Source organism: Castanea sativa, chromosome 9 (genome assembly GCF_040712315.1).
Source record: "Castanea sativa cultivar Marrone di Chiusa Pesio chromosome 9, ASM4071231v1".
NCBI classification, from domain to species: domain Eukaryota; kingdom Viridiplantae; phylum Streptophyta; class Magnoliopsida; order Fagales; family Fagaceae; genus Castanea; species Castanea sativa.
The window spans coordinates 20987043-21013596 of record NC_134021.1 but is presented as its reverse complement, the minus strand read 5'-3'; the positions used below and the strand labels follow the sequence as shown (position 1 = coordinate 21013596).

At 37.4% G+C, this 26554-nt stretch overlaps 1 protein-coding gene, 1 long non-coding RNA gene and 2 other non-coding genes across 4 annotated transcripts; all 4 read right to left on the bottom strand.

Annotated features, from left to right (window-relative positions):
* Positions 1–4023: 4023 nt before the first annotated feature.
* On the bottom strand, positions 4024–4656 carry LOC142609938 (uncharacterized). The gene is made up of 2 exons (XR_012839724.1): positions 4350–4656; positions 4024–4256 (listed from the first exon to the last, which is right to left on the bottom strand). It is a non-coding gene; the product is annotated as an uncharacterized LOC142609938 (long non-coding RNA).
* Positions 4657–5924: 1268 nt separating this feature from the next.
* Positions 5925–6006, bottom strand: TRNAS-AGA (transfer RNA serine (anticodon AGA)). Its single transcript has one exon. It is a non-coding gene; the product is annotated as a tRNA-Ser (tRNA).
* Positions 6007–6086: 80 nt separating this feature from the next.
* TRNAA-AGC (transfer RNA alanine (anticodon AGC)) lies at positions 6087–6159 on the bottom strand. Its single transcript has one exon. It is a non-coding gene; the product is annotated as a tRNA-Ala (tRNA).
* A 6945-nt stretch (positions 6160–13104) lies between these two features.
* On the bottom strand, positions 13105–23164 carry LOC142609533 (putative proteasome inhibitor). The gene is made up of 9 exons (XM_075781134.1): positions 22855–23164; positions 22574–22745; positions 22350–22481; positions 18363–18449; positions 17462–17539; positions 17331–17362; positions 17113–17203; positions 16955–17032; positions 13105–13475 (listed from the first exon to the last, which is right to left on the bottom strand). Exons 1-9 carry the CDS (start codon positions 23027–23029, stop codon positions 13403–13405), a joined length of 918 nt encoding a protein of 305 aa, XP_075637249.1. The 5' UTR covers positions 23030–23164; the 3' UTR covers positions 13105–13402.
* Positions 23165–26554: the final 3390 nt, after the last annotated feature.

Here is a 26554-nt window from a genome sequence, read left to right as displayed (position 1 = left end):
ATATTCCCCCGAGGGGAATTTAACTTTAACATGCAAAGTAGAGAAGACAACTCCCAGAGCGTGCAGCCAAGGCCTGGCGAGGATGACCGTGTATGGAGAGTACGCATCAACCACGATGAAGTCCACTTCAACCGTTTCTGAGCCGGATTGAACGGGCAAACGAATCTGTCCCTTCGGCACAACGGACCTCCCTTCGAAGCTTATAAGTGGCGAGTCGTAAGGAGTAAGATCTTCCAGCTTTAATCTTAACCCCTTAAATAGATCAGGGTACATGATATCTGCACCGCTGCCCTGATCTATCATCACCCTCCTCACATCATAGTTCCCTATCCTAAGCGTAACTACAAGAGCATCGTCATGGGGTTGGATAGTCCCTACTTTATCCTCCTCAGAAAATCCCAAGACGGGCAAATTGAGCTTCAACCTCTTCGGCCTGCAGCCTGCCTCCTCGGCCTGAGAATGGGAAACTGCCATCACCCTAGTGGGAGCCGAACCGGTCCTGCCAGGTGCAGCAAAAATAACATTAATTGTTCCTAAAGCCGGCCGAGATGAATTATTCCTCTGATTGTTTGAACCAGATTGACTGCCCTGCCCGCTAGGTTGGCACAGGTGCTGCTTCAGTTTTCCTTCACTGACAAGCTGCTCCAAGTGGTTCCAAAGGGTCCGACAGTTCTCAGTAGTGTGGCCCACATCCTGGTGGTACTGGCAAAAGAGGTTCTGATTCCTCTTCGCAGGGTCTCCTGCCATCTTATCAGGCCATTTGAAGAAGGGTTCCTTACGAACTTTCTCCAGCAGCTGATGTACTGGTTCTCGGAACACAGTGTTCACGGCCTGAGGTGCTGCCGAGGCGAACTGCCCAACGTAATCTCTCTTCGGCCTGTTATTGTGGTACCTGTCCGACCTGAAATCCCTTCTCTCCTGCGGGATAACCTTCTCCTTACCCTTTCCTTGCTGTTGGTCTTCCTCCACTCTCTTATACTCGTCAATACGGTCCATGAGGCGACGTACACTGCGGACGGGCTTTTTAGTCAAAGACTTTCTCAGGTCGTGATCAGTAGGAAGGCCTACCTTAAAGGTATTAAGCGCCACCTCATCAAAGTCGCCATCTATTTCATTAAACATCTCCCAATAACGGTCGGAGTATGCTTTCAACGTCTCCCCCTCCCTCATGGTCATGGATAACAGCGAGTCCAATGGCCGAGGGACTCTGCTACACGTAATGAACCGCGAAGCGAATGCTCTAGTAAGCTCCCCAAACGAACCTATAGACCCCGATTTAAGGCCGTTGAACCACCTCATAGCAACAGTTCCCAGGCTAGAGGGGAAAACTTTACACATCAGGGTCTCGTTGTGAGAGTGCACCGCCATCCTCTGGTTAAAGTGACTCACGTGCTCCACCGGATCAGTCCGGCCATTATAGATGGTAAAAGTGGGCTAGGTAAACCTCCTGGGAAGCCTTCCTTTCTCAATCCTCCGTGTAAATGGAGATTTGGAGAATTGGTGCAACGCCCTACTCATAGCATCGTTGCCTAAGCCCCTAGAATGAAGCTTCTTACGTCTGGGAGTTGGCTGGTCGTCCTCCTCACCGGAGGACGTTGCACTGGTGGGGAAGCGCGACCTCGAGCTGTAGCCACTTCCCCTATCCTCCTCTGAGGAAGGATTAGATGAGGACGGTGAAAACCTACGTTTAGCACGACGCAACTTTCTCTTCAAACGATTGATTTCCTTCTGCATGGATTTAGAACCCTCCTCATGGGTGGTGCTACCCCCACCATGAGTATGGCTAGCGCCGGGGTATTCTGTATGGACACTTCCCTCACGATCCCTTTGACGCTCAAGGCGCTCGAAACGATCCTCCGGTTGTGATCCCTGTGACTCTGCATGGTGAGAACCTAGGCCTGCCATGGTATCCCAACCTTTTCTAGACCAGGTTTCCTACAGACGGCGCCAATTGTAAGTGCACAATTGCACCTGGACCCAAAGACAATCACGGGCTCAGGCCCAATGAGCCTTAAACAATAAAATTTGTAGAGTGTAGGCTTGAAACCTGGGTTAGAAGTACTGGGAGCTTGATAACAGGCTTTTATAAACAAACACAAGTAAATAACGAACGATAATGACAAATGGATCTCCTCGGACTCGAGCCGAGGACTACTTCTTTATTATTTCTCTTTCTTCCTTCAAGATTACAATTTCTTAATTTCTTTCTTAGTTTTCCGATCCCCCTTTTCTTTGGCCTTTACCCCCCTTTTATACTTCCTTCCCTGATACTTTTTGAATAGCGACTAGAAGTTTCCACCTCACTGTTCAGGGGTCACTTCCCCATTAATGCGGCCAAGGAGGTAGGTGCAGAGTCTTTAATGCGGAGGTGGCAGCCTTTGCTCTAGATATTTTCCTTAACACTAGGGTATCGAAAAGGTTCAGGGTTTCCCCCTTTAACCATTAGTCTTTCTAGAGTTGAGCTTTGACCTTCATAATGAAACTTTGAATTCTCTAGGGCTTGTCCGAGGAGAAGTTCGTCCTCGGCTGTAACCTTGGACCCTCGGCGTATTGGCCAATTCGTAGAGTTCAATTCTGAAGCAGGTCGGCCCTTCATGCTACAGTCTAAAGGCCCATATGCCCATTTAGGTCCTTTTACTCCCCACAACTGTCTTACCTTAAATATTTACTATCAAATAAGGGTGATAATTTGTGTTTGCATGTCAAATTCACATCATATCAACTCATAAATATTCGACTATATGGGTTAAAACTAACCCGACACGTTTATTAAACGGGTTAGAATTCTTCAACCCTAACATGATCTGTTTATTAAATAGGTTAGTCATGTCGACCCATTTATCAAATTTTATCAAAGTAAAATTTATATATATATATATATATAAATTTTAGTATTAACTCAATTAATTTGAACTAAAAAATACCAATATTTAAAAAGAAATTAAAACTAACGAGTATATGTTTCACAAATAATCATTCAAAATAAAAGCATATTTCAATATTACAAATAATCAATCATAATATGTCAAAGAAAATAAACTACAACAACTAATAAGTTTATATATCTAGAGTTAGTATATTAGTAAAATAACATGACAAGTTTATTAAAAGGGTCATGTTTATTAAAATGGTCAGTTGTGTTAACAAGAGTTTTATACCAACCTATTAAGTCTCAACCAATAGCCTACTAACTTCATATCGTGTCATGTCATGTTACAAGTTGATTAATATATTCAATGTAGGCATTAAACCGTTACATTAATCATGTGCAATAAAATATTGAGGTATTATTTTAGTGTATATACAAGATGTATCACATAAATCTAATAAAATTTAACTAAAGACTAAAACAAGCACTGACTTGCTATTGAAAAATATGCATTTTTTATTAAAAAATAGCAATTTTAAAATATGTCTTTGAAAACACAATTTAAAATATCATAATTAAACATTTGATTTGGGTTTTTAGGCTAATTTGTTTGTTTTAACAATTTTTGAAAAATGCTATCTTCACAATATTTTCATAACAAATTCTAATTAGCAATTGTTACTAGTTCTAATTTACATATCATTAAAATTATTTTTTTTTTTACCGATAACAATCTACTATTTAGGATTTGTTATGAAAGTGTTAAGAACATATTATGAATATAACATTTCCCATCATTTTTTAGTTCAATCTTTAATGGACTAAAATTTTGAAAAAGTCCTTTTATTTTTAATGAGAGAACTTTTATTTACGATGTTGGTCAATTTTTTTTTTTAGGTGGTCATTGACTCATATTAATTCAGAATTTGTTTTTAAGCATAAAATTGTTTTTATTCCCAAGTTGAGGTGGTCCTGTGACCACCCTCAATTATACATGGCGCCGCCAGTGCTAGTGGGTTGTGTTAAATTTTGTCACTCCTCCTATCAGATATGGATATCGCTGCTAGTTTGGTGTGCGTATTTCCTAGTTCCTAAGCTAACGCAGTGATCCTTATGTGAAATTGTAAATGACTACCGAAAGTAAAAGAGCCCAATTCGATTAACGCATATCGTATAGATATAGTAATAGTTGGTAAACAGAACACTGAACTATGTACAACAACGTACCCCCAAAAACAAAAATTACAGTGTAAAACAAGCTAGTTTAATTTCCAGGGAAGGCACTGGAGCTTAGAGCAAGACCCTGTCCATGTACTCGTGCATTCACCTTTTTCGCCATCACAACACTTGCAAGCAACTCCAAGTGTCGAGAAGATCTCTGAAAATCCTGTAATTCAAAAGACACTAAATAATATAAGCGAAAATCACCAAATATTAGGAAAAAAAGAAAAGAAAAACAGAGAGATAGTGTAATTCTTACTTTGTTGGGAAAGTGGCCTTGCTTCTGTGACTATTGGTTTCTGTGATGTAGAAACAATCATTATAAGCAACAGCAGAAGAAGCAGTGGCTTAGGTAAACCCATATGTTTATTGATTCGAGTAGAACTAAACCTCAGATGCCATATATTTCATTGCCCAGAGGAAGAGACGGAGGCTGGCAATGTCTTTGAAAATACCCAGGCCTCTGTTCTATGTTAGTTAAAGAAGATGATAACATATATATGGATTACTTTAGTGTGGAAAAGTTGTGGTGATAATGAATCTAGAAGGGTGGCTATTTAATTTATGCTTTAATAATTGGAGCATATTGCATATATTATATTATTATCTCTAGAAGACAAAGAAAGACATATAATTGGCCGGTGTCACACGTTTCCAACTTCTTTACGACTCTATAGGGGGGAGGCACTTGGTGGAAGTTTCCCCAAGTCTTTCAAGTCAAGTGGGGAAGGCGGGACCGACCTACTGCTTCATTACTTTGTAGTTTGTACCGTCATTCTAGGGTCTAGACTCTATAGAGTACTCTAGACAAATATAATTATAGGAGTTTTTGGCTTTTTTCATTTTTGTTGTTTCATTTTGTTCACTTTCTATCTGAGTCCTTTGATTTTTTGAGTTGTTCACACTTCACAACATGAGATTCATCGAAAGTGGCCCTCATTGATTTTAGAGCACCTTTTTCGTATTTTTCTCAAGTATTTTCGCGTTGGTGTGTCAAGGCCTTCGTTGAAATTGAACTCGTTACCTTTTCCCCTTATGCTACGGTAAAAGGGCAGTTAAGTGATAGATGAGCTATGACTATGAGTAAAGTCTATAACAGTTATAACTAGGAGGGGAACATAGGGTTTGAACAAACATGTAGACACTTTTTCCTCGTGGTGAAATTTGAAATTTCTAGTAAATTTTCCACCACAACAAAGCTAGTAGGCACTAGGCATTCCATGGATGGTGAGAGAACACATCATTTTGATTGCATCACATGGGTCCCTCTATGCTCTAATAATGCATATTATAGTACCCAAGTCTTCGTCAACCAAGGACAAAAACATCAAGCAATAATTAACTACATACATTTTGAGTCACAGAAGCAAGGATTGTGCTAAAGAATATGAAGTTCTGTCCAACTAAAGTATGAACTCAATAAAAAAACTAACCCAACCACCCACTCTTTGTTGTCTATAGATTACTATGTACTTAAGAAGAAGGAGATTACTTTGTAGTATGTAGGTTCCGAAGTACTAGTCATTAGATATACACAAATATAAACTATAGGAAGTCGTTGTCTTAAGTAACTTGCACACGGTAGGCTATTGATTAAGTTAATTTAACCTTGTCCTTACAACAAGTTCAGTTTGCAGGAGCTCTTAATTAACCTAGGAGGACTATGTTCACTTTGCCATACAAATCCACCACTCAAAAGGTATGCCACACAATTTGTGGTTCGCTAATGATTCTTGCTTTGTGGCCATAATCTTTAAGAACTTTGGCTTCATCAGAGGAGGATTTTTTTTTTTTAGTAATGAAAAATAAAAATAAAAAGCTAATTTAATGGAAACGTGAGCGGCAGGATTCGAACCTGCGCGGGCAGAGCCCACATGATTTCTAGTCATGCCCGATAACCACTCCGGCACGCCCACTGGGATGCCTACTATTGCCCACTTTTATATACTTATAACATATCTCCACTACACGGAAGTCTAAAATTAAAAAACATCAGTGGAGATGCGGGGTATCGATCCCCGTACCTCTCGCATGCTAAGCGAGCGCTCTACCATCTGAGCTACATCCCCGAGACATGCATCATCCTTATAATATTTTATACTCTAGTTTAGTAACATACGTACAGTCAATCCATATGAACTAAAAAGCTAACACAGAAGTTTAAGTTTGCCATGTAGTTTTATCTATTTCTTCATTTATCCTCTTCTTATTTTTCTGTCCAAATCAGCAGGACGACTATGAAATTCCTATCTCAAACTTTTTTTTTTTTTTTTTTTTCATATCTCATTTATTTTGCTTTAGATGATATATCTTCTTTTTCCAAACAATATTAGAATAATTAATAATCTTCTTTTCAGGTCTTCACTCACATTTCCAAATCAAATCAATGTCTCAACCCAACTATCTTTTTTCTCCCCAAAAGAAAAAAAAAATACTAATTCTCTCAAGCATTTTCGCATGTCACAAATTAAAGCAAAATATTCAATTATTTTAATACAATGCCAAAAAAACAGAAGGACAAAGGTAAAATTGGAAAGAATTTTGATTTCAAGCACAATCAAATGCTTATTTTGGAACCCTTTTTTTTTTTTGCTAAATAATACTTCATTGAACAAATACAAAAAGACAAGATCTTTTGGTGTCTCTGATGAAGACTTCAATGGAGCAGCAAGGACTTTAAAGGGGCTGTATTACATACAAATTGATTCAATGCACCATCCTCTAAAATAATGTTGGCTAATCCTGACTCACGACCATTTGCGATGCCAATAAACTGTTTTAATTTGAAAGACAACTAGCATTGAATCAAGTTGGTTATGCTTTTTCATCTATTGATTTTGATTTCTGAGTTTCTAACAAGGTGATTTTTTTTTTTTTTTTTAATTTATTAAGAAACGATCAAGGTGAGTTAATTTGAACACACAATTTTTGATGCGGGACAGTCAATGAAGAGTTGTTCCACAAATTCAAGGATTGCATTACATTTTTATTTTATTTTATGAAGTGTGCGTTTGGAATGCACGTTGAACGTGCACTTCTGTGTTTTGCTGAAAAATAGTAGGTCCCAGACACTATTTACAAGACCCACAAGTACTTTTTTCAGCAAAAAAAACTTTAAAAATGGATCCTACGGCACTATTCACACATTTAAAAATTATTTTATTACAATGTTTTCAGTTTTCAGCAATAAGCGATATCCAAACAAACCCAAAAAGATTGCATTACATAATGTGCAGTTTATACTATAAATGTTTTGTTTACGTTGTTAGAATATAAACAACCATAATATAAATTCTAAGATCTTGAACTATCATGATTTCACAGCTACACAAATTAATTAGAAAGATTACTCTGATCCATTGTTAAAATTTTCTAAAGATTAAATATTAGTATAAAACATATTCAAAAAAAAAATCTTAGTATAAAACGCACTTAATTCTTATAGCATTGGTTTCTCTCTAAACCCTTTTTTTCTCTTTAAATAATCAGTGTCAGTGATGGGGTAGTTGAATGTCTCTTTTGTGGATAGAGAGTGTTGGAAAATCTAGTTTTGCATCTCATACAAAACACATAGCGGAAACAACAAAGACAAATCTACTTCATTCATGAGAGATAACATGTAACCTTGAATTCTAGAACAAAGAATAGAAAGCATACCTTGATGCAGTGAAATTCAAAACCAAGACTTGAGAATACCTTTAATCTTCATCTCAATTCCACATAATGCCCAAGAAGTGTGGTATCTCAATTAGTCTTTATGTACGATGATTCTCAAAGAAAAATCATTCTTCTTCTCCTTGTAAAGAAAAACTGTTTTCTTTCTTTTCATCACACATACATTCTAACTACATTGATAGTTACTTTATTTAACAACTCTTATTAAATAAAATCTGATTATCTAATTAGGTTAGCCTTTTAGGCCTACCCAATTGAGCTTTAATTTCTGGCTTGAGATTGGACCAAAGGGAACAAATAAGACTCTAGCTACAATGGACCTTGGGCTTTTCTGTCAACTTTTAACAAGTCCAAAATTACCATTAATTATATTTAATATCACTATATAAATATAATTGCACTTTAGGTCTTATTAATAAATTATATCCCAAGATTCTAATAATATCATTTGAGCCCTCCATGAAATATCCATAGTGAACAAAGTCATAGTAAACTGTCACTTTGTAAAAAACCATTTTATCCTTGAATACTCGATTTAATCTTTTAGTTATTCACATTTATTGAAATCTAATTTCAATAAATATAAGCTTTAGTAACTCCTTACTAAAGTGGGCGCTCTGAATAACCAGTTCTCATTAAACTTATCTCAATGGGATATTTCGTATCTTTACAAAAGAAATTATGGATTCCATCTTGAGAATATGTGTTCCCTCAACACTACTTGTGGTTACCCAACATACTGAGGTTTTGATCGTGAATATTAGATCTCACTCCTGATATATTAAAGTAACTCACATTTCATGATAGGATTCATTATCCTCTCAAGATTGAGAGTCTATAAAATTAGAAGTCGTAAGATTAATTATTCTAGTGACAGTTGTTGATTGAATAAATAATCTCACAGCAGTCCAGTTCAATATGTTTATACTCTTAAAACACGACAACTAGAAGTATCCACTTCCATGATCAAGAGAAATCATCTTAGCTGATGTGTTATAGTCTTCGCAGATGAAACGCCCAATTTCATTACCAACTACAATCTACATTTTGAGTTTACAAGAAATTTGTGATTTACATCTTCTGTGACTTTTCACATAAACCATATACAATACATCTCATGGACTATGATAATGTCTCATTAGTTCATTTATAAATAGTCTCATATAATTAAACAATTTAATTAATTATGACATGCCAATAAATTGAATTTTAGGGCACAAACCCTAACAGAGAGGACTAAGTTCCTTGCACCTATAACCTCCACTTGCCCACTAAAGTTGGAGTTAATTAGGAAACTTACTTCTCCATTACCCGATGTTTCAAGGACATGTAACATTTTATTAAACCATAACATATATGAAATTATTATCAAATGAATACGTTATTGTATGGTCATCAGCCCATTACCATCAGGCTAACATCAATAAGCCCAATTGATATGAACGGGGCAATGGTTCTTTGAGGGGCAGTCTACCTTGCCCGGTAAATCAGGCTTGTAACCGTACTGACCTTAGGTCTAGTCTTGTTCGAGCTCGATTTGGGGTACGTCGGTAATGCCTTGGGGGACATCACTGTTGAACAACGTTCGGCGTCTAACGCAAGTTCCAAAGCTCCCATTTCCAAAGTAGGACACTATTTTGTCAGGAATAATCTAAATGTGCCCCATTCACACGAGCCATGCTAAAGGAAATCATTGCTGGCCCACTAAAGCAAGGTTATAAATAGGAGAGAGGCATGAGAGAAGGGGGTTAAACACTGTATAGTAGAGAGTTAGAGAATAGAGAGAGCAAGTGAGGAAGCATAAGAGTAAAAGGGTTTGGTCAGTGTGATTAGCCATCCTTGTGGGCCTTATCCTTTGTCTGGAGGAACTTCCCATTGTAGGACATTCACAAGCCCATGATAATAAGTAAATTGTGAATCCAATTACATGGTTGGCCCATCAATCGAGAATTGGGTACACACAGTTATCATAGGACAATTTATTCTTACATATGTCTTCAATGTGGAGCCTTCAACTTATTATAAAGTTACCTTCTATTCTAAAAAAGAATAAAGTTACCTTTGAAGAGAGAATTTTTAGCTTCAGCGAATTCATCCCAAACTTGGTAAGTAAGCTCTGGGTAGTGCCTTCTAAACTTGTATTTTAGTTAATTTGTTTAGAAAAAACTTATCAAGATTTTTTGCTTTTTTTGGTTTGCTGAAAGTATTGTAAAAAAAAATGCTAAAAGAGAAAAATATAAAAAGTTGATTTTTTTTGCTAAAAGTACGGTAGCAAAAAAGGAGAGCAAGACCCACAATAAGCTAAATGTACTTAGCATTAGCAAAAATCATAGGATAAGATCTACAAACAATTTACTGTACCTAGTTTTTTTTTTTACCAAAAATATTAGAGTGGGACTTGCAAACAGTACCTGGTTGGTTGGGCAATAAGCTAACTAAAGCAAAAAAATAAGTTTTTTTTTTGCAGAACCCACGTGGGACTCAAAAATAATTTAAAAATGGAGGGAAAAAAAAGGCTAACTTATAATCACATCCCAAACACACAATATAAACTTTGGTATGGTAGCAAACTAACCCCCTTAACTTTATCTTTCACCAATACATAAACTTTGGTATTGTAGTCGTAAGACCCCCCCCCCCCCCACCCTCAACTATTTTTTTTTTATTACCAATTTAACCTATTTTTGTACCAAATCATCATATAAAAAATAAAAAATAAAAAATAAAAAATAAAAAATGAAGGGGTCGTCTTACTGCAACATAAGAGTCAATTTAACCTATTTTTGCACCAAATCAATATACAAAAATAAATAAATAATAAAAAATGAAGTGGTCTTACAACAACATAAGAGTTAAAAGAGTCTAGTGGTTACAATACCAAAATATATGTTCTAAATTAACTAAAATAAATGCTCAATCAAATAAGCATTATATCATTGAGAAATTAGGTGCTTTGATCCAAATGTACTTAGGTTGTGTTTGGATAACAACATTTGGATTTGGATTTGAAATCCATATATTTAAAATGCCTTGATTTGAAATCCCTTAATTTTAAAATTCCTTGTTTGGGTCTTTTCAAACAATGAAGGATTTAAAATTCATCATTTGAAATTTCATTGTTTGGATACCTAAATTTGGATTTGGATTTGGATTTGGATTTAAGATCAATAAATATATAAATATTATTTTTTTAATCCTTCTCCATTTTAATTTTAAGCACCTGAGGTAATATTGATAATCCAATTGACAAGATGATGACTAAATATTTTTAGTCACAGCCAACTATTGATAACTAAAATGTTTTCTATTAACTAAAAAGGACACCCAAATGCATCAATTTTTTCACAACATTCAAAATCTCAAATGTGGTTGTTATTATATTTGTTACTTATTTATTATGTTATGACATTCATGATGACCATCTACATTTAAAGCCAAAGGTTCAAAGAGATTTTCTACTTTCAAGTAGATTATAAATGTGCAACCTTTATATTTAAGGTTACCTTTGAATTCTAAATACCATCATAAAATGAGAGGAAAGGCTTGTGTCCAGTGGCTAGTTTCACTGGACGCACTAGGATATAGACACGTGTCTGCATCTCAACATGTCTAGTAGAACTGGCCACTGGACACTGGACACAAGCCCAACCCTAAAATGAGAAGGTAGCAATTATGTTCCTAACCTAGAAGGCAGCTTAGAAAATGAATTCAATGTTGACCAATACCACAAGCCTATTTAGGAAAATCAAATTTGAAAGAGAGCAAATGAAACACCTTCTAGTTGATGGTATTATGGATCTTTTTAATAAAAACTTCTGGTTACAGTTTGAACTAAACATAAAAAGGCCCATAGCAAGAACTCTACACTGACAATTATGAACTTTCTTTACATTATTTCAAATGAATATTCTCTCACTTATTGCTTCACAACTCATAGATTGTTCATAGAAGCATTTCATCAAACTCATAATTTGCATTACAAACCCACAAATAAAAATACAAATACAAAATAAAGATAAACCCAAAACAAATCATTGAAAATACCATGAAACAAGTTGCACAAACAAATCAAACAAACCCACAAACAAATCAAATGAAACCTAAACAAACCAACAAAAAAAATCAAATAAAAGCCACTGAAAAAACCCACAGCCTTTAGGAATTAGATTCAGTAGAAAGAGAGAATTGGAGAGGCTAAAGAGGAAGACACGAGTTGAGAGAAACAAACTTGAAGTTGCCGAGAGAGAGAGAGAGAGTGAAGAAGAGTTTGTGAGTTGCAGCTAGGAAGAGAGACACAGAGAAACGAGCTGAGAGAGAAGTAGAGCACAACATGCATGAGAGATTTCCAAATTCCACTGTGCATGAGAGTATTTGAAATCCATGGATTTGGGTCTATCAAATTTTGGTTGGATTTGGGACCAATCCAATCCATTTCTTTTAACTTACCCAAATAAAGAATTTGGATTTGGGCCCCCTCAAATCCAAATCCAAAGGATCCAAACAGACCATTAGAATCTTGTGGATTTTGATAGAGGTGCATTTTGATTTTTGAGGATGTGCTGAGCTGAATTTGGGTCAAAAACTTAATAAACATTTTCCCTCTAGTGGCCTCTAGGATAAGAGGAAATCAAGTCTAAATGACTAAAACCCAATATCCGTCTTCATTGCTTAGGCTGGCAGGTCTAGTTTGATGAGATTCCTACCGCTCAAGTTCTATGATTGTATTCATGTGAGTAGACATGTGATTATTGTTTAAGGACTAAGTTTAGTTACAAAATTAGTTGTAACTTAAGCCTTAATATCTTAATATCTTTTTATTGAAGGTGAATTTTGATAAATTCACCAAACTAGCAAAATTTCTAGAAAATTAAAGATCAATAATTATCTCATCAATAAATTGTTTAAATGACAAGTTTTTGTAATTTCAAATTATGCATAAAATATAAACTTATAAATCATATAATAAATAGTATCCAATTAATACAAAATTTGACTTGTGTATTAAAAACGCAAAGTACATGCAATTTAACAGTTAAATTTTCAAAATATGTAATAATATTAATTTTATTAGGTAAAAATTGTAACCTTAAAATACAACCAATTTTGTAACTAAACTTTGTCATTTGTTTAAAATATTATATATAGCTACCTAGAAAGAAAGTATGGCTTTATAAACTGCAGTGAAAATAAACTGAGTTTTAAGTCTATCCAAACGTACATTTTGGACGCATGCTGTTTGCTTATTTGTTGCTGAATGGATTTGAACACATACAAAAATTTAAAACCATCTACACACATGAAAAAAAAAAAAAAGATCTCGAAAGTATAAAAAAAAAAAAAAAAGAAAGAAAAAGGCGAGCTATTAGACATTACACCACATTCGCTCCAATATCTTTAATTACATATATTTCAACAAATTAAAAAAAAAAAATTTAATAACATATATACAGTGTCTTAAAAAAACCCCCCCCCCCCCCCCCCCTCAAAAAAAAAAAAACAAAAAAACAAACAAACAAAAGAAGAAAAGAAGGGCTATGGTGCTGCCTTTTCATATCCCACTGCTGAAATTTCACAAGTTTTCTTGAAAGGAAAGTGTCGTTAGAAAACAAAGTTTATTGAAAGAGTGCTCTCTCATAGCTAAATGAAATCTGAACCGCCCCCAAAATGTTCCAAGTCTGGATGTGTCCCTCTCCCAGGTCTCCGCGGGTCTCTGAAAGAAACAGGAAGGAATTATGTTAAATGCTTGTTGTTGCTACTAGAGGTTTCGATTTAGTGCTGCATTGCCCTAATTTATGTACCCCAGAACACAAACTCAATTCCAACATATCATGTTAGATAGGAAACCCCTCTAACCTTAACCTTAACCTTTCAATTTGAACACTTGTCAAATCCCACATACTATGATAAGTCAGCCCATAGGCCAGTTGTACACAACTGTACATTCACAAAACGCCAGGCAACGTACTGAAAAATTCATGCAACTGTTTCAAGTTCATTACCAGTAGGGGTGTCAATTTTTATCCATATTCATGAACCCGACCATTACCCATCTTATTTGGATAAGTCTTAACCCAACCCATTTAAGTATTTGGGTTAAATGGATGAAAGACCCATTTGGTTATTTAATTAAATGGGTCTAAATGGATAAATCCACTAATACCCACTAAACCCATCTAAAATTCAAAATTAAATAAACCCACTAATACCCATAAACAGTATAACCTCTAGATTTCTAAGCCCAAACATTCGGCCCTCAGTCTCACTCTCCCTCAAATTTTCTCAGAAGCCAAGCACTTTCCCAAAAACTTTAACCTCTAGATTTCTAAGCCCAAACACTTTCCCTCAGATTTTCTCACTAACCAAACAAAAGGAAATTCTAGAGAGAGAATGGGGATGGAATCAGGAAGAAATTATGTGCATCAAGAATCAAAAGAGAAATCTTGGTTATAAAGTTAGACGAATCCTTGTTCTTCTACCGCTCAAACTCAGATCCAATCCAAAATGGCGTCGTCATCCAATCCAAGTCCAAGTCCAAGCCCAAGCCCAAGCCCAATCCCAATCGCAAGAAACGGAAACACAAGCGAAAGAAACCGATCCACTCTGACTCCTTCATTCGCGAAGATCCGATCGCCGAAACAACCCTCGATCCCGATACGAACCGCACCAATGGATTGGAATTGAATTGCATGCACAATTATAGCGTCGAGAGTAGTAGCGTGTGTACGGTGGTCACGGAGCCAAATTTCCAGAATGTGCGCGGCAAGGGGTTCAATTTCGGGGAGCTGCGGCAAGGGGTTCAATTTCGAGGAGCTGCAGCAGAGTAGCGTCAGCATCAGCAGCCAAAATATTAAACTAAAAATTTGAATATTAAAAGACACCACTAGTTCCTTTGGGGGAGATCTAATGATGTCTTTAAATTCTCACTTGTTGCTTGGGAGAAAGTTGTGTGGCTAGTGGAGTCTGGTGGCTTAGGGATCCAGAAAATTGGGTTGTTTAACCAAGCTTTGCTTGGAAAGTGGCTCTGGCGGTTGGGAAGGAGGTCACACGTTTATGGAGGCAGGTTATAGCTTCCAAATATGAGGAGGCTAGTGGGGGATGGTGTACTAGAGTTGTTAGAGGGACACATGGTTGTGGTATGTGGAAGAACATTAGGAAGGGGGCTGAGAGTTTCTTTGGTCATGTGTTATATGCGGAGGGTGAGTGTTTTCGTATCAGATTCTGGCATGACCCTTGGAGTAGCCCCACTGCCTTGAAAGATTTATATCCGGCACTGTTTGATATTACTGTGAACAAGGAAGCTATGATTTCTGAAACGGTTGATTATGCTCCAAATGGGGGTGGTAGAAGCTGGAACTTCTGTTTTCGTCGTGCATTTCAAGACTGGGAGATAGGGATCTTTTATGATTTCTTTGCGTATATCTCCTCCAAGTTACCTAGAGGGGGTGATGATACCATGATATGGCAATTGAATCGTAGTGGTGTTTTTGATGTGCGCTCTTTCTATACTTCATTGCTAGCAGCCCCGTTGGTGTCTTTTCCTTGAAAGAGCATTTGGTGTGTTAAGGTACCTAAAAGGGTATCTTTCTTCTTATGGACAACTGCTAGGGGTAGGCTTCTTACTATAGACAACCTTGTTAAGAAGAAGTTACCTCTTGTGAATTGGTGTTACCTTTGTCGATGTGAAGAGGAAACTGTGGATCATTTATTGATCCATTGTAAGTATGCTTATACCTTGAGGAGTGAAGTCCTTCGTTTGTTTGGGGTTCAGTGGGTGATGCCGAAGAATGTTATTTCTCTTCTTACTGCATGGTAGAACTGGTTGGGGAGTCACACTTCAAAAGTGTGGAATATGATTCCAGCATGTCTTATGTGGCTAATTTGAAAGGAACACAATGCCCGTACTTTTGAGGAAACTGAGAGACTTGTAGACTCTGTAAAGTCTTTGCTACTTAGGACATTGTTTGAGTGGTCCCGGATTTGGGGGTTTACGCATTATCATTCTTTGATTGATTTTCTTAATTCTGTTAGTCTCTCTTTTTGATTGGTTTGTATTCTTTTCAGTGCAGTGAGTTTACTATCGTAAATTCATTGTGCTTTCATTATCAATACAGCTGTTATTACCTATCAAAAAAAGAAACTATGCAAAAAAAGTACAAATAAATACTTATTTTAATTTAAGATAATTACATTTTTTTTAAATTCAATAGTTAGGGGGTGGGAAGGCACAAGTTAAACTAAAAGGCTCTTGGCTAATTATTAAATTTTGGAGTCAATTTTATTTTTATTGATCAATTGTAATTTATTTTAAGTCTTAGTAATTAATTAAGTTTTAGTATTTTATTTCCACCAGTAAAGTCTATTTTTGTAACTAAAATATTGGTTTTTTCCAAGTCAGAATTAGGGTTTAGTTTAGTAGTCTATATAAGTACAATATTGTACTCCTACGGAGAGATTACAGTTTGATTGATGACTAAAATTTCTCTTTGAATTTTTTCAATGGACTAGTGCCGACTCAAGTTATCCCTAGGTATCAACTCCTAGATGCTCTCTCTTTATTTAGTGCTGACTCCAAATAGGCCTAAGTGCTGACTCTTAGGTTTTCTATCTTTTATTTTCATGTTCTTCAATTTTTTTTTTTCCTCTGGCTGAAGATACACGGTAAATTTATCCCTCCCTAGGTCATACAAACTTCCCAATGTAATGTAATAAAGAGACGGAAAACATGCTTCAGCCCAAAACTTCGTACAACAAGCAATTATAACTTTCAACTTTTGGTAAAATAGAGTTTTTCTTTTCTTCTTCTTTTAGTTTGGGAGAACGGCAACATAGTCTTTAAGAATATCTATGAAAAACAGAAGAAGAAGTATTTCATATAATTCAACTGCCTAACAGTAACTCATGTGGAAACCAGGTGAAAATATGTCCAACTCCAACTAGATCACACCCAAAAAAAATATCAGTATTAGGGACAAAGTCAGATATCACCCCAACCCCATTTCCTCCCTCTAACTCATTGGGAAACTTGAATCTAGGTCAGGAATTAAACTAATGTCTTCTAAACCACCTATCACATTGAAATCCAGCATTGTCACTATATTCCACATGATTAAGGAAACAAGATTCTGTATTTAATCATAAAACTTCGGAGAATTACTCATTTATTGTGGTGAATTTAAATTTTTAATGTACCTTGTAAATCGATTTGGCTCAAAACCGGGAACGCCAGGTGGGCCATAGGGATCAAAACGAGCACCTGGAGGAACACCCCTGTTTAAAAAAACCAATTACAATTAGAACTTGGCAGTATGATAGCAAATCAGAGAGAGAGAGAGATCTGAAAAACTCACTGTAGTCCTCCCGGGAATCCAGGATCTCCCCCAATTCCACCAGGGAATACAGGGTCTCCCACCATTCCGCGCCAGCGAGGATCATTAGGTCCTGCTTCCACATGACAAAAGAATTTTAACTAAATAAAGAAACGCAACAAACTCAGCCAACAAATGAAGAAGGTGGGGGTGGGGGGGGGGAAGAATAGGGCAGGAGAAGAACGCCTTGTTGTACGAACCTAGATGCATGCTCCCACCACCAAAACCAGGCCTGAGGAAAATCAAAAGAAATTTACATATAAACAATATGAGAAATGCAACAACCAAAAAGGTTGGCAATGACCAACAAAGATTTGTGAAGGAAAAATACCGGGTTGGGTACATTCCAGCACCAGGACTGGGAAAAATATCACTGACACCACTAGGATAAATAGGAGGATAAATGAATCTACAAAGCACACCAAAACACATTTAATTAACCTCACACTTTGATGAGTAATTATATGAACATTATTTTTAATTCAGGGACTGTAAAACCACAATCATCAAGGAAACTGTTTAGGCTACAAATCAGTATTTTAACATGATAGGGTCCAACAGATAATATGCGTTATGACAGGATTCTGGAGCAAAACATAATCATCAGAAAAGAAAATTCAATCCCTTTATAAGTTAATGTAGCATAACCAATATGCTACATTAACATCTAATACCTTTTTTTTTTTTTTTTGCTAAACTATAATACTTATCACATTAAGCAGCACTACTCTAGCTCCTCTATAAAAATAAAACAAGTTGCATTTGCTAAAGGTTAACGGTAAAATACCCACAAACAGAAACAAAAAAGAAATTACAAATTTTCTTTTGTGAAAAGAATAATGTAGCAAATCCTGTACTGTAAAAGCAGGATTTGTAATTTCTAGGGAAACAACTAGCCATTACAAAATGTAAAATTAATAGGCTGAAATGGCATGATTGGTGTAATGATATGGACAAACTCAGACACCACCTAAGCCCTTCTATGCCTATTGAATCCAAAGAATGGACCAACCACCACAAAGTCCAGGTCAGTGTCACATAATTTGTTCAACATTCAGAAACAAAGTTTCTACAGTATGTGAAGAATTTATTAGAAAGACCCTACCCTAACTGCAGTTGCCCAAAAAAGAGTTCACACTAATAAATGTATGACAATTATGTATTGGACCACATACACATTGTGGAATTGGCTATTCAAATTATCAATGAGAGAGAGAGAGAGAGAGAGAGACCCTGAAGGATGGGCTTGAGGGCTTGAAGGTCCGCCAATTGGAACATCAATGTTTACATTCCTGCTTGATGTTTCACTGGTCTCTGAACTGCAGAGCAGAAAGGAAAATAATCATAGATGGTAAATCATAGGATGAACATTGTTGTTAAGAAAAACTTTTATCTTTTTCAGGGTTCAAAACGAAAAGCCACATCTCAAGTCAAATAAAATTAAATCCCTGATCAAGTTAAATATAAACAATAACAAATTATTTGATACTTCTGCAAAAAAAATTGTCTTTATTTTGGAAACTAAGGAAATTGAGATGAAGGGAAATGTTGGACTGCTTTGAGGGAGCACAACCTCCAAACACAGAAAATTGTCTTTATTCAGATGTCTTGTTCATTTTATACATCTCCTTTCAACATTCATTGATTCAAAACTAGGAACAGAACAACATTTAGACTGAATAAAATAGGAAAAAGTAAAACAACTAACACAACAACTGTTGAATTTGATGATTTCCATAGAAGTTGTGTTTTGAAAAATCCCTTAATGCCTCCTCCTTAAAAGGAACTAATGCCATCAATATAAGGGATTTTCACCCCATTAGCCTTATTGGTAGCATCTACAAACCCGCTATCACTATCATTATTACTTCTTATTATGGAGGTTTTGAGTAGGATGTTGAAGAATACTGAGATGTATGGTTTTATCCATTTTTGAGTGGGGTCTAATATGGCTGAAGGTTGGAGTATTTTATTTGCTGATGACACCATTCTTTTGTTGCGATGCTTCAAGGTTGGTATTAGAAGATAATTATTTTGGAGGTGTATTGCCCAACTCCATTGTCAATCTTTCATCCCAACTTAAATCCTTATTAATAGGAGGGAATTGAACATATGGAAGTATTCCCATCGGGGTTGAGAACCTTGCCAACATAAGTATGCTGGGAATAGGAAGCAATGCTCTTGTTGGTACAATCCCAAGTGGTATTGGAAAAATAAAGAGCCTGCAGTTGCTGGTGTTGTCTAGAAATAGAATTACCGGACAGATTCCTCCCTCCCTTGGTAGCATTACTATAATAACAATTTACAAGGCTATACCCCAAAACTTTGGGGAATTGTCAAAATGTACATGCATTAACCTTTCTCAGAATGATCTAAATGGTAACATTCCCAAGCAGATTCTTAATCTTCGTTTTCGGTCCATTTCCTTGGACTTGGCTAAAAATGTTTTCTGAGTCGTCCTTTACCACTAGAAATCGGAAATCTAAAAACTCTTGTGGAGCTAGAAATCTCTAACAACTTATTCTCTGGAGAGATTCCTGATAATGTTGGAAATTGATTGACCTTAGAACAACTTTACATGCACAACAACTTTTTTGATGGAAACATTCCCCAATCTTTGAGTAATCTTACTAGTCTCCAAGTCCTAGATCTCTCACATAACAACTTGATAGGTAATATCCCTCTATAGTTTGACAATTTTCCTCTTTTGCATTATCTAAATTTGTCTTTCAACAATCTTGATGGGGAAGAAGTACCAATGGAAGGCATATTTAGGAATTCAAGTGCAGTGTCAGTCATTGTAAACAGTATACTTTGTGGTGGTATATGAGCATTTCACCTATCTGTATGTCCTGCCAAACCAACTGGGAGAACAGGAGTTTCATATTGCTGAAAGTAATAGTACCTGTACTTGTTGGGGTTGCATCTGTTATTGTAATTTTTTCCACCATCCTTTGCTGTCTCAGGTTGAGAAAGAAGCCTGTCTTTTCATCTCCCTCAAGGGATCAAGTTTCTGGTCTTTCCTATGTGCAGTTGTTCAAAGCAACAGAAGGGTTTTCACCAAACAATTTAATTGGCCAGGGGTTATGGTTCTGTGTTCAAGGGAATTTTAGATGGAGATGGAATAGAAGTTGTAGTCCAGTTACTTAATCTTCAAAACAAGGAGCATCAAAGAGCTTCATGGCAGAATGTAAAGCCTTTAGAAACATTCAACATCGGAATCTAGTGAAGATCATAACTTCATGCTTAAGTGTTGACTTTAGAGGCAATGATTTCAAAGCTCTTGTATATGACTTAATGCCAAATGGGAGTCTTGAAAAGTGGCTGCATGTAGAAGAACAGGCTCCCCACCAGAGGCACTTGAACTTAATGCAGAGCTTCAATATAGCCACTGATGTGGCTTTTGCACTTGAACATCTTCATTTCTATTGCCAACCACCCTTTATTACACATTTTCTAAATAATAAGCACTGATCATTCTCATTTTCTTTGAAGCTGTGACAGGCTTGAAAGTTAATCGGGCTAAAACGGAAGTGGTTCCAACAGGGGAGGTTGATAACTTGGTTAAATTGGCAAGCATTTTATGTTGAATTGGTTCACTGCCTACTACATTTTTTTTTATTTGATAAATATTGCCTACAACATATTTGGAGATGCCATAAGGTGCTCCGTTCAAAGCCACTTCTGTTTGGAATCCTATCTTGGAAAAGATGGAGAGGAGATTATCTGGTTGGAAGAGACTATCTATCCAAGGGCGGGAGACTTACTCTCTTGAAGAGCATGCTTTCGAGTCTGCCAACGTATTATCTCTCTTTCTTCTCTATTCCCAGATTTGATGTTGACAGGCTGGAAAGGATTCACAGAAATTTCTTGTGGGTTTCAACAGATGTACAATTTAAATGCCCATTAGTGGCTTGGGACAAGGTTTGTTCCCCTGTTGAGGAGGGAAGTTTGGGTATTAAGAAAATTGGAAGATTCAATCAAGCTCTATTGGGGAAGTGCTTAAAGGAGGTTTGGACATGAAACTACACATTTGTGGCACCGGGTTGTAGCTTCAAAATATGGTGAAGAATGGGGTGGATGTTGCACAAAAGCAAGTCAAGGATTGCACGGTTGTAGCCTTCGGAGGAGCATCAAAATGGGCTGGGAGACTTTTTTACAACATGTGACTTTTGATGTTGGTGATGGTGTTCAAGTTATGTTTTGGCATGACTCGTGGTGTTGACACACGCCTTTAAAGGGGTTGTATCCTGTCTTGTTTGCTCGTTATGTTGACAAGGAAGCCTAAGTGGCTGAATTGTTGAACCCCAATGCAAGTGGTGAGGGAAGGAATTGGAAAATTAAGTTCCACAACGAGGTGCATGATTGGGAACTGGATTCAAAGACCTCATTATTTACCCATATTTGCTCTCTGGTACCTAATGAGAAGGGGAGAGATAGGATGAGACGGTCTTTAAATGGGAATGGTACTTTTGATGTGCGCTCATTCTATAAGGCTATTTGTTGTACAGGTGGTATTCCCTTTCAAGAGGGTTTCTTTATTTTATAATTTTATGTAGACTTCCGCTTGGGATGAAATCCTTACCATTGATAATTTCAATAAGGGCATCTCTATAGTGGGTTGGTGTTGTTTGTGTAATTATAGTGGGGAAATCGTGAGTCATTTATTGCTTCACTATGATTTTACTCCTGCCTAGCGGCATGAAGTTTTCTCTATGTTTGAAGTTCACTGGGTAATGCCAACGACGATTTCATCCTTATGATTTGGGTGAAGGAATTGGTTTGACAAGCAATGTTTAGAATTTAGTGTCATCTTGTTTAATGTGTTTAGCATGGAAGGAGCGTGATTCTCGCACATTCCAGTATGTCGAAAGATCCCAAAAACAGTTGAAATCATTATTGATTCGCAACCTGTTTGAGTTTGAGTGGTCTCGGGTTTGGGGGTTTACTCATTGTACCTATGTTTTAGATTTTCATGATTCTCTTAGCTTTGCTATGTAATTTTTCAAGACCCTTTGTGTCCATCATCGTGAACATAAAGCGTTTGTTTTTTTTTCAACAAAGTAATTATATATGAATCAATGACTAATTTATTTTAGAAAAAACACATAAATAAGCAAATATACAATATTCAAATCAGGAACTGCCTCAAATGCTCATATGAATCTAACATTACATTAATGTACTGCTAATCTCTGAGAAAGATTAAGATCAAATACCTTGGAGGAGGTTCTGGAGAAGCATAGAATTTAGACAGAAGTTGAGTATCAATAGTCTTAACGAGACCCTCCAGATTCTTATATTGCGTAGAATAATTGGTGCCCCCATTTTCACCAACATAGTCCTTAGGACTGCAATTTAAAAACCCATATTCGCAATTGAATATTTACCAAAAAAATTATAGAAAAAAAAAAACCCAACTGAAAAAGCAGAGAGAACATACTCAATTTCAAGATGTAGAGGCTCGGGAGCCCCCTCAGGGAGAGCATCAACGAGAAACTTGTCGCTGATGACAAGGCACTTGGCCAGCACTTTCTTCGAATCCTTTTCTGGGTTTATGTACACGAACGCGTACTCGTCTTCTTGCTCGTTCCACTCCTCGATACCCACCTCATCTGCGCACACACAAACCCCAAACGACGATTCGTTTTGCTTTTCTTCAGTCTTTCAAAACTATAATTTAGAAGAGAAAAAAAAATTGAGAGAGAGAGAGTGTGTGTGTACCGGTGGAGGCAGAGGAGAGGGCGTTGTCGGAGAAGGCAGGGGGACCGGTGGCGATGAGAACATGGCCGGAGGCGAGGAAGGTGGCGTGTACGGCAAAGGCAATCTTGTCGTAGATGTTGCGGAACGATGGTCTCGCTGCTCTGATCACCGCCATCACCGTCTTGTCGGTCGCCATGTTATACAACACTTTTTTTGTTTTTTCGTTTTCAGAGGAGTTTAGTTAGTGCTACTAGTTACTAGTTACCAACAAGAGAAGTTTTGCTTTTTGGGGAAGAAAGAGAACAATAAAGAAGTCAGGTTTCGACTTTCGCGGTTCATTCTAGACTCTAAAAGTTTATACATATCTTGTGTTGCAAGACAAATCGGTCTCGCTTGGTCGGTTAAAAGCCCAAGCCCAATCTCAAGCCCATTTAGGTGGATTTCAGAGATATAAAGAAAGGGCCAGAGCCCAGGGGGGACTCATTAGCTTCGGATTTGTTATGTTTATGTTATGGGCCAAAGTTTATTAAAAGTTCTTTTCTTGGTCCAAAAATATCAAGACCCCCACAACTCAAAAACAAAAACAAGTGTGAGAAACTGAGAATGCAACGTAATACTAGATTTACTTTCACTTAACTCAAATCCTTCAATAACATGAACCCAAGGTTTAGCTAAGTTTTCAATACAACATCTTCTTGAACATTGGATTTTGAACTCCACCATCCCCCCAAAAAGATGTAGGAAAACTAAAAAATATTGGTCCCTTGCTCCTTTGACTGTACTCAAAAGGCTCAAAAACGGATCCGGATCCTTTCCATTTCTATTTGAAATGGAGAGTGTCCATTTTATGGACAGGATTTGTTTGAAATAAATCAAAGGTCTGAAGCATGCCACATCATTTAAAATCCAACTGCCTTAACTCAGCAAGTTGAACCAGGTTAGCTTTAAAGGTTATTGCCATTTAATATATATATTCTTTTTTTTTAACTACTTCTCTGTATCTCTCTTCCTCTTCCTCTCTTTCTCCCTCTTCCTTAAAGCAACCCACAACCTATGAAGCATGGGTGCGGCAAAATGGGTGCTGCACCCGCTTCCGACGCGGCTACGCGCGAGCGACACCGCTGCCCGTGCGAGGGTGCCGCGTCTCAATGTTTTTTTTTTTTTTTTTCGGATTCGCGCCGACTCGACTCCGATTTGCACCGACTGGGCTTCGACTCTCGCTGATTCGCGCCGAACCGGGCTGATTCGGCCAGAATCAGGTCGTATCGGCTGAATCGGAACGTATCGGCCGGCAGCCGAAACTGACTAAAACAGCCAAAATCGGCCTTGGATCATGCATTGCACTAGAAAAAACCTAAAACCAAAGCATTTTCTGTCCAAAAACTGAAACCTAAGCCTTACCATTGAGTTGAAACGCACGAGAGAAGAGATAGCCATTCAACGACCAACGTACTAGGTCTGCTACTCAGTTTATTTTTATTTTTATGGCAACTGGTCAAACTGCTACTCTGAGTCTGAGTTTTAATATAAACTTTGACTACCCAAAATGCCCTTTGTTTTGTATTCTATTGGACCCCCTAGTTGCACCCAAAGTCATATGGCTGTTTTGGTCATTTTATCTGATATTGTTGATACCTGGCATGATTAGGTGAGAGTGCAAGACATTTCTTTTTTGTTTTGTGTTTTGTTTTGTGTTTCTTGCTTTCTTTTTTCTTTGTTTTGTGAATCTAATGTGTTTTAAAAAAATATTTTAATAGTAAAAATATATAGAAAATATAAATAAAAATATTTTTAATAATTTTTTAATCACCGCACCTGCACCTGCACCCTACTTTTTCAAAAATTGCCGAATCCTGTACCCGCTCCCGCTTCCGCACCCGCATCCGAATCCGAAAACGCACCCGTGCTACATTGCACACAACCACAACAACAATAACTCCACCACCATGCCACCACCACGCCACCACACAACAACCCATTAAAAAAATTACCAAACAGACACTGCAATACATTGCTACTACCATGCCAGAACCATGCCACCGCCACTACCACGCCACCACCACCGTACCTCAAACCCACATCAGCCACCATCACCATCAATCACCCATCCCCACCACCACGGCAACCCTTCACCACCACCATGAACCTGACCCACAACACAACAGCAAACACAGTGAAACCCACCCCCACAACCAACACGGCAGCCCCCACCTCCACCACCATCAATCACCCAGCACCACGGCAAACCCCAACCACACCCACACCCACACCCACACTCATCAAACCCACGACCAAATTCGATTATATAACTCACACCACGTTGATCTCACCGCCGCAACAACCACGCTGCCCACCACCACCACGGCAACACACCCACCACCCACTAAACCACCACGACAACAACCCACCCCACCACCACTAAAACCCACCTCACTTCGGTACCCAGCCAAAACTGAAACCCATTTACAAAACTAATATTCACCCAAAACTGAAACCCAGCCAATCTGATGGGGTTGTCTCCATGCTGATTTGAGAGAGAGAGAGAGGAAGGAAATGCTTCAGATTTGAAGAGGAGAGAGCATAATGATTTGAAGAGAAGGAAGAGAGAGAAAGATAAGTGAAATAATGAGGAGACAGAGAGAGAGGGTAGAGAGGAAGAGGAAGAGGGATACAGAGAAGTGGCATGGTGGCGTGGTGGCGGCATGGTGGTGGAGTTCTTGTTGTTGTGGTTGTTGGTTGATTTAAGGAAGAGGGAGAAAGAGAGGAAGAGGAAGAGAGATACAGAGAAGTAGTTAAAAAAAAAAAAAAGAATAAATATATTAAATGGCAATAACCTTTACAGTTAACCATGGTTGAACTTGCTAAGTTAAGTCAGTTGAATATTAAATGATGTGGCATGCTTCAGACCTTTGAATTATTTCAAACAAATCTTGTCCATAAAATGGATACTCCATTTCAAATAGAAATGGAGAGGATCCGGATCCCTCAAAAACAAGGTAAAATCACTTAAAATGAGTTATTTTGAAAAGGGTTTATATTGAAAAGTGCAATACCCATTATTATGGTGAGTGTAACTATGTCAATTGGTCAACTAGAGCAAAGCCTGCACCAACTTATTTAAATGATTCCATCAAAGTTAAGGAGTCAATTAAAAAGAAAAAGAAAAAAATCATTTCAATCTTCACTAATGTAGCTTGCAAAATCATATACTATATATAGATTTCTTTACAGTTTTGACCAAAAGAGGGTAACTTCTAGCAAGACCCATATGTGATATGTATACAATAGTCAATATATTACTGGTAATTTAAGCAACAGTCTCTGCTACCGCCTTGTCGTTGTGTCTTCCAGTAGCTCTTATGTAACAAAAAACTGCCACTAAGAAAGTTGAGGCTAGCCCCCCTAGTATTACACCTCCTCCAGCAATTGACTTATCCACAGAGCGATGCTGTTTTCTTGGGAGGATCCCCTGCCCTTGGTCACTCACATTTTCTTGATTGTTTGGATCAATTGGACTTGTTTGAATCGAAGAACTAGATTCTTCTGCAGAGTGCATTTTCTCAACTGTTTGAGGTGCTTCTGATGGGCTTGAGCTGATAACATGTTCACCATATTTCAACATTTTAGGATGGTGTCCAATTTTTCTAGTTCTGGGTGCTTCTGCATTATACAAATTTTCACCATTGGACGGACTTGGAGCTGGTGGATTTAAGGTTGGTGA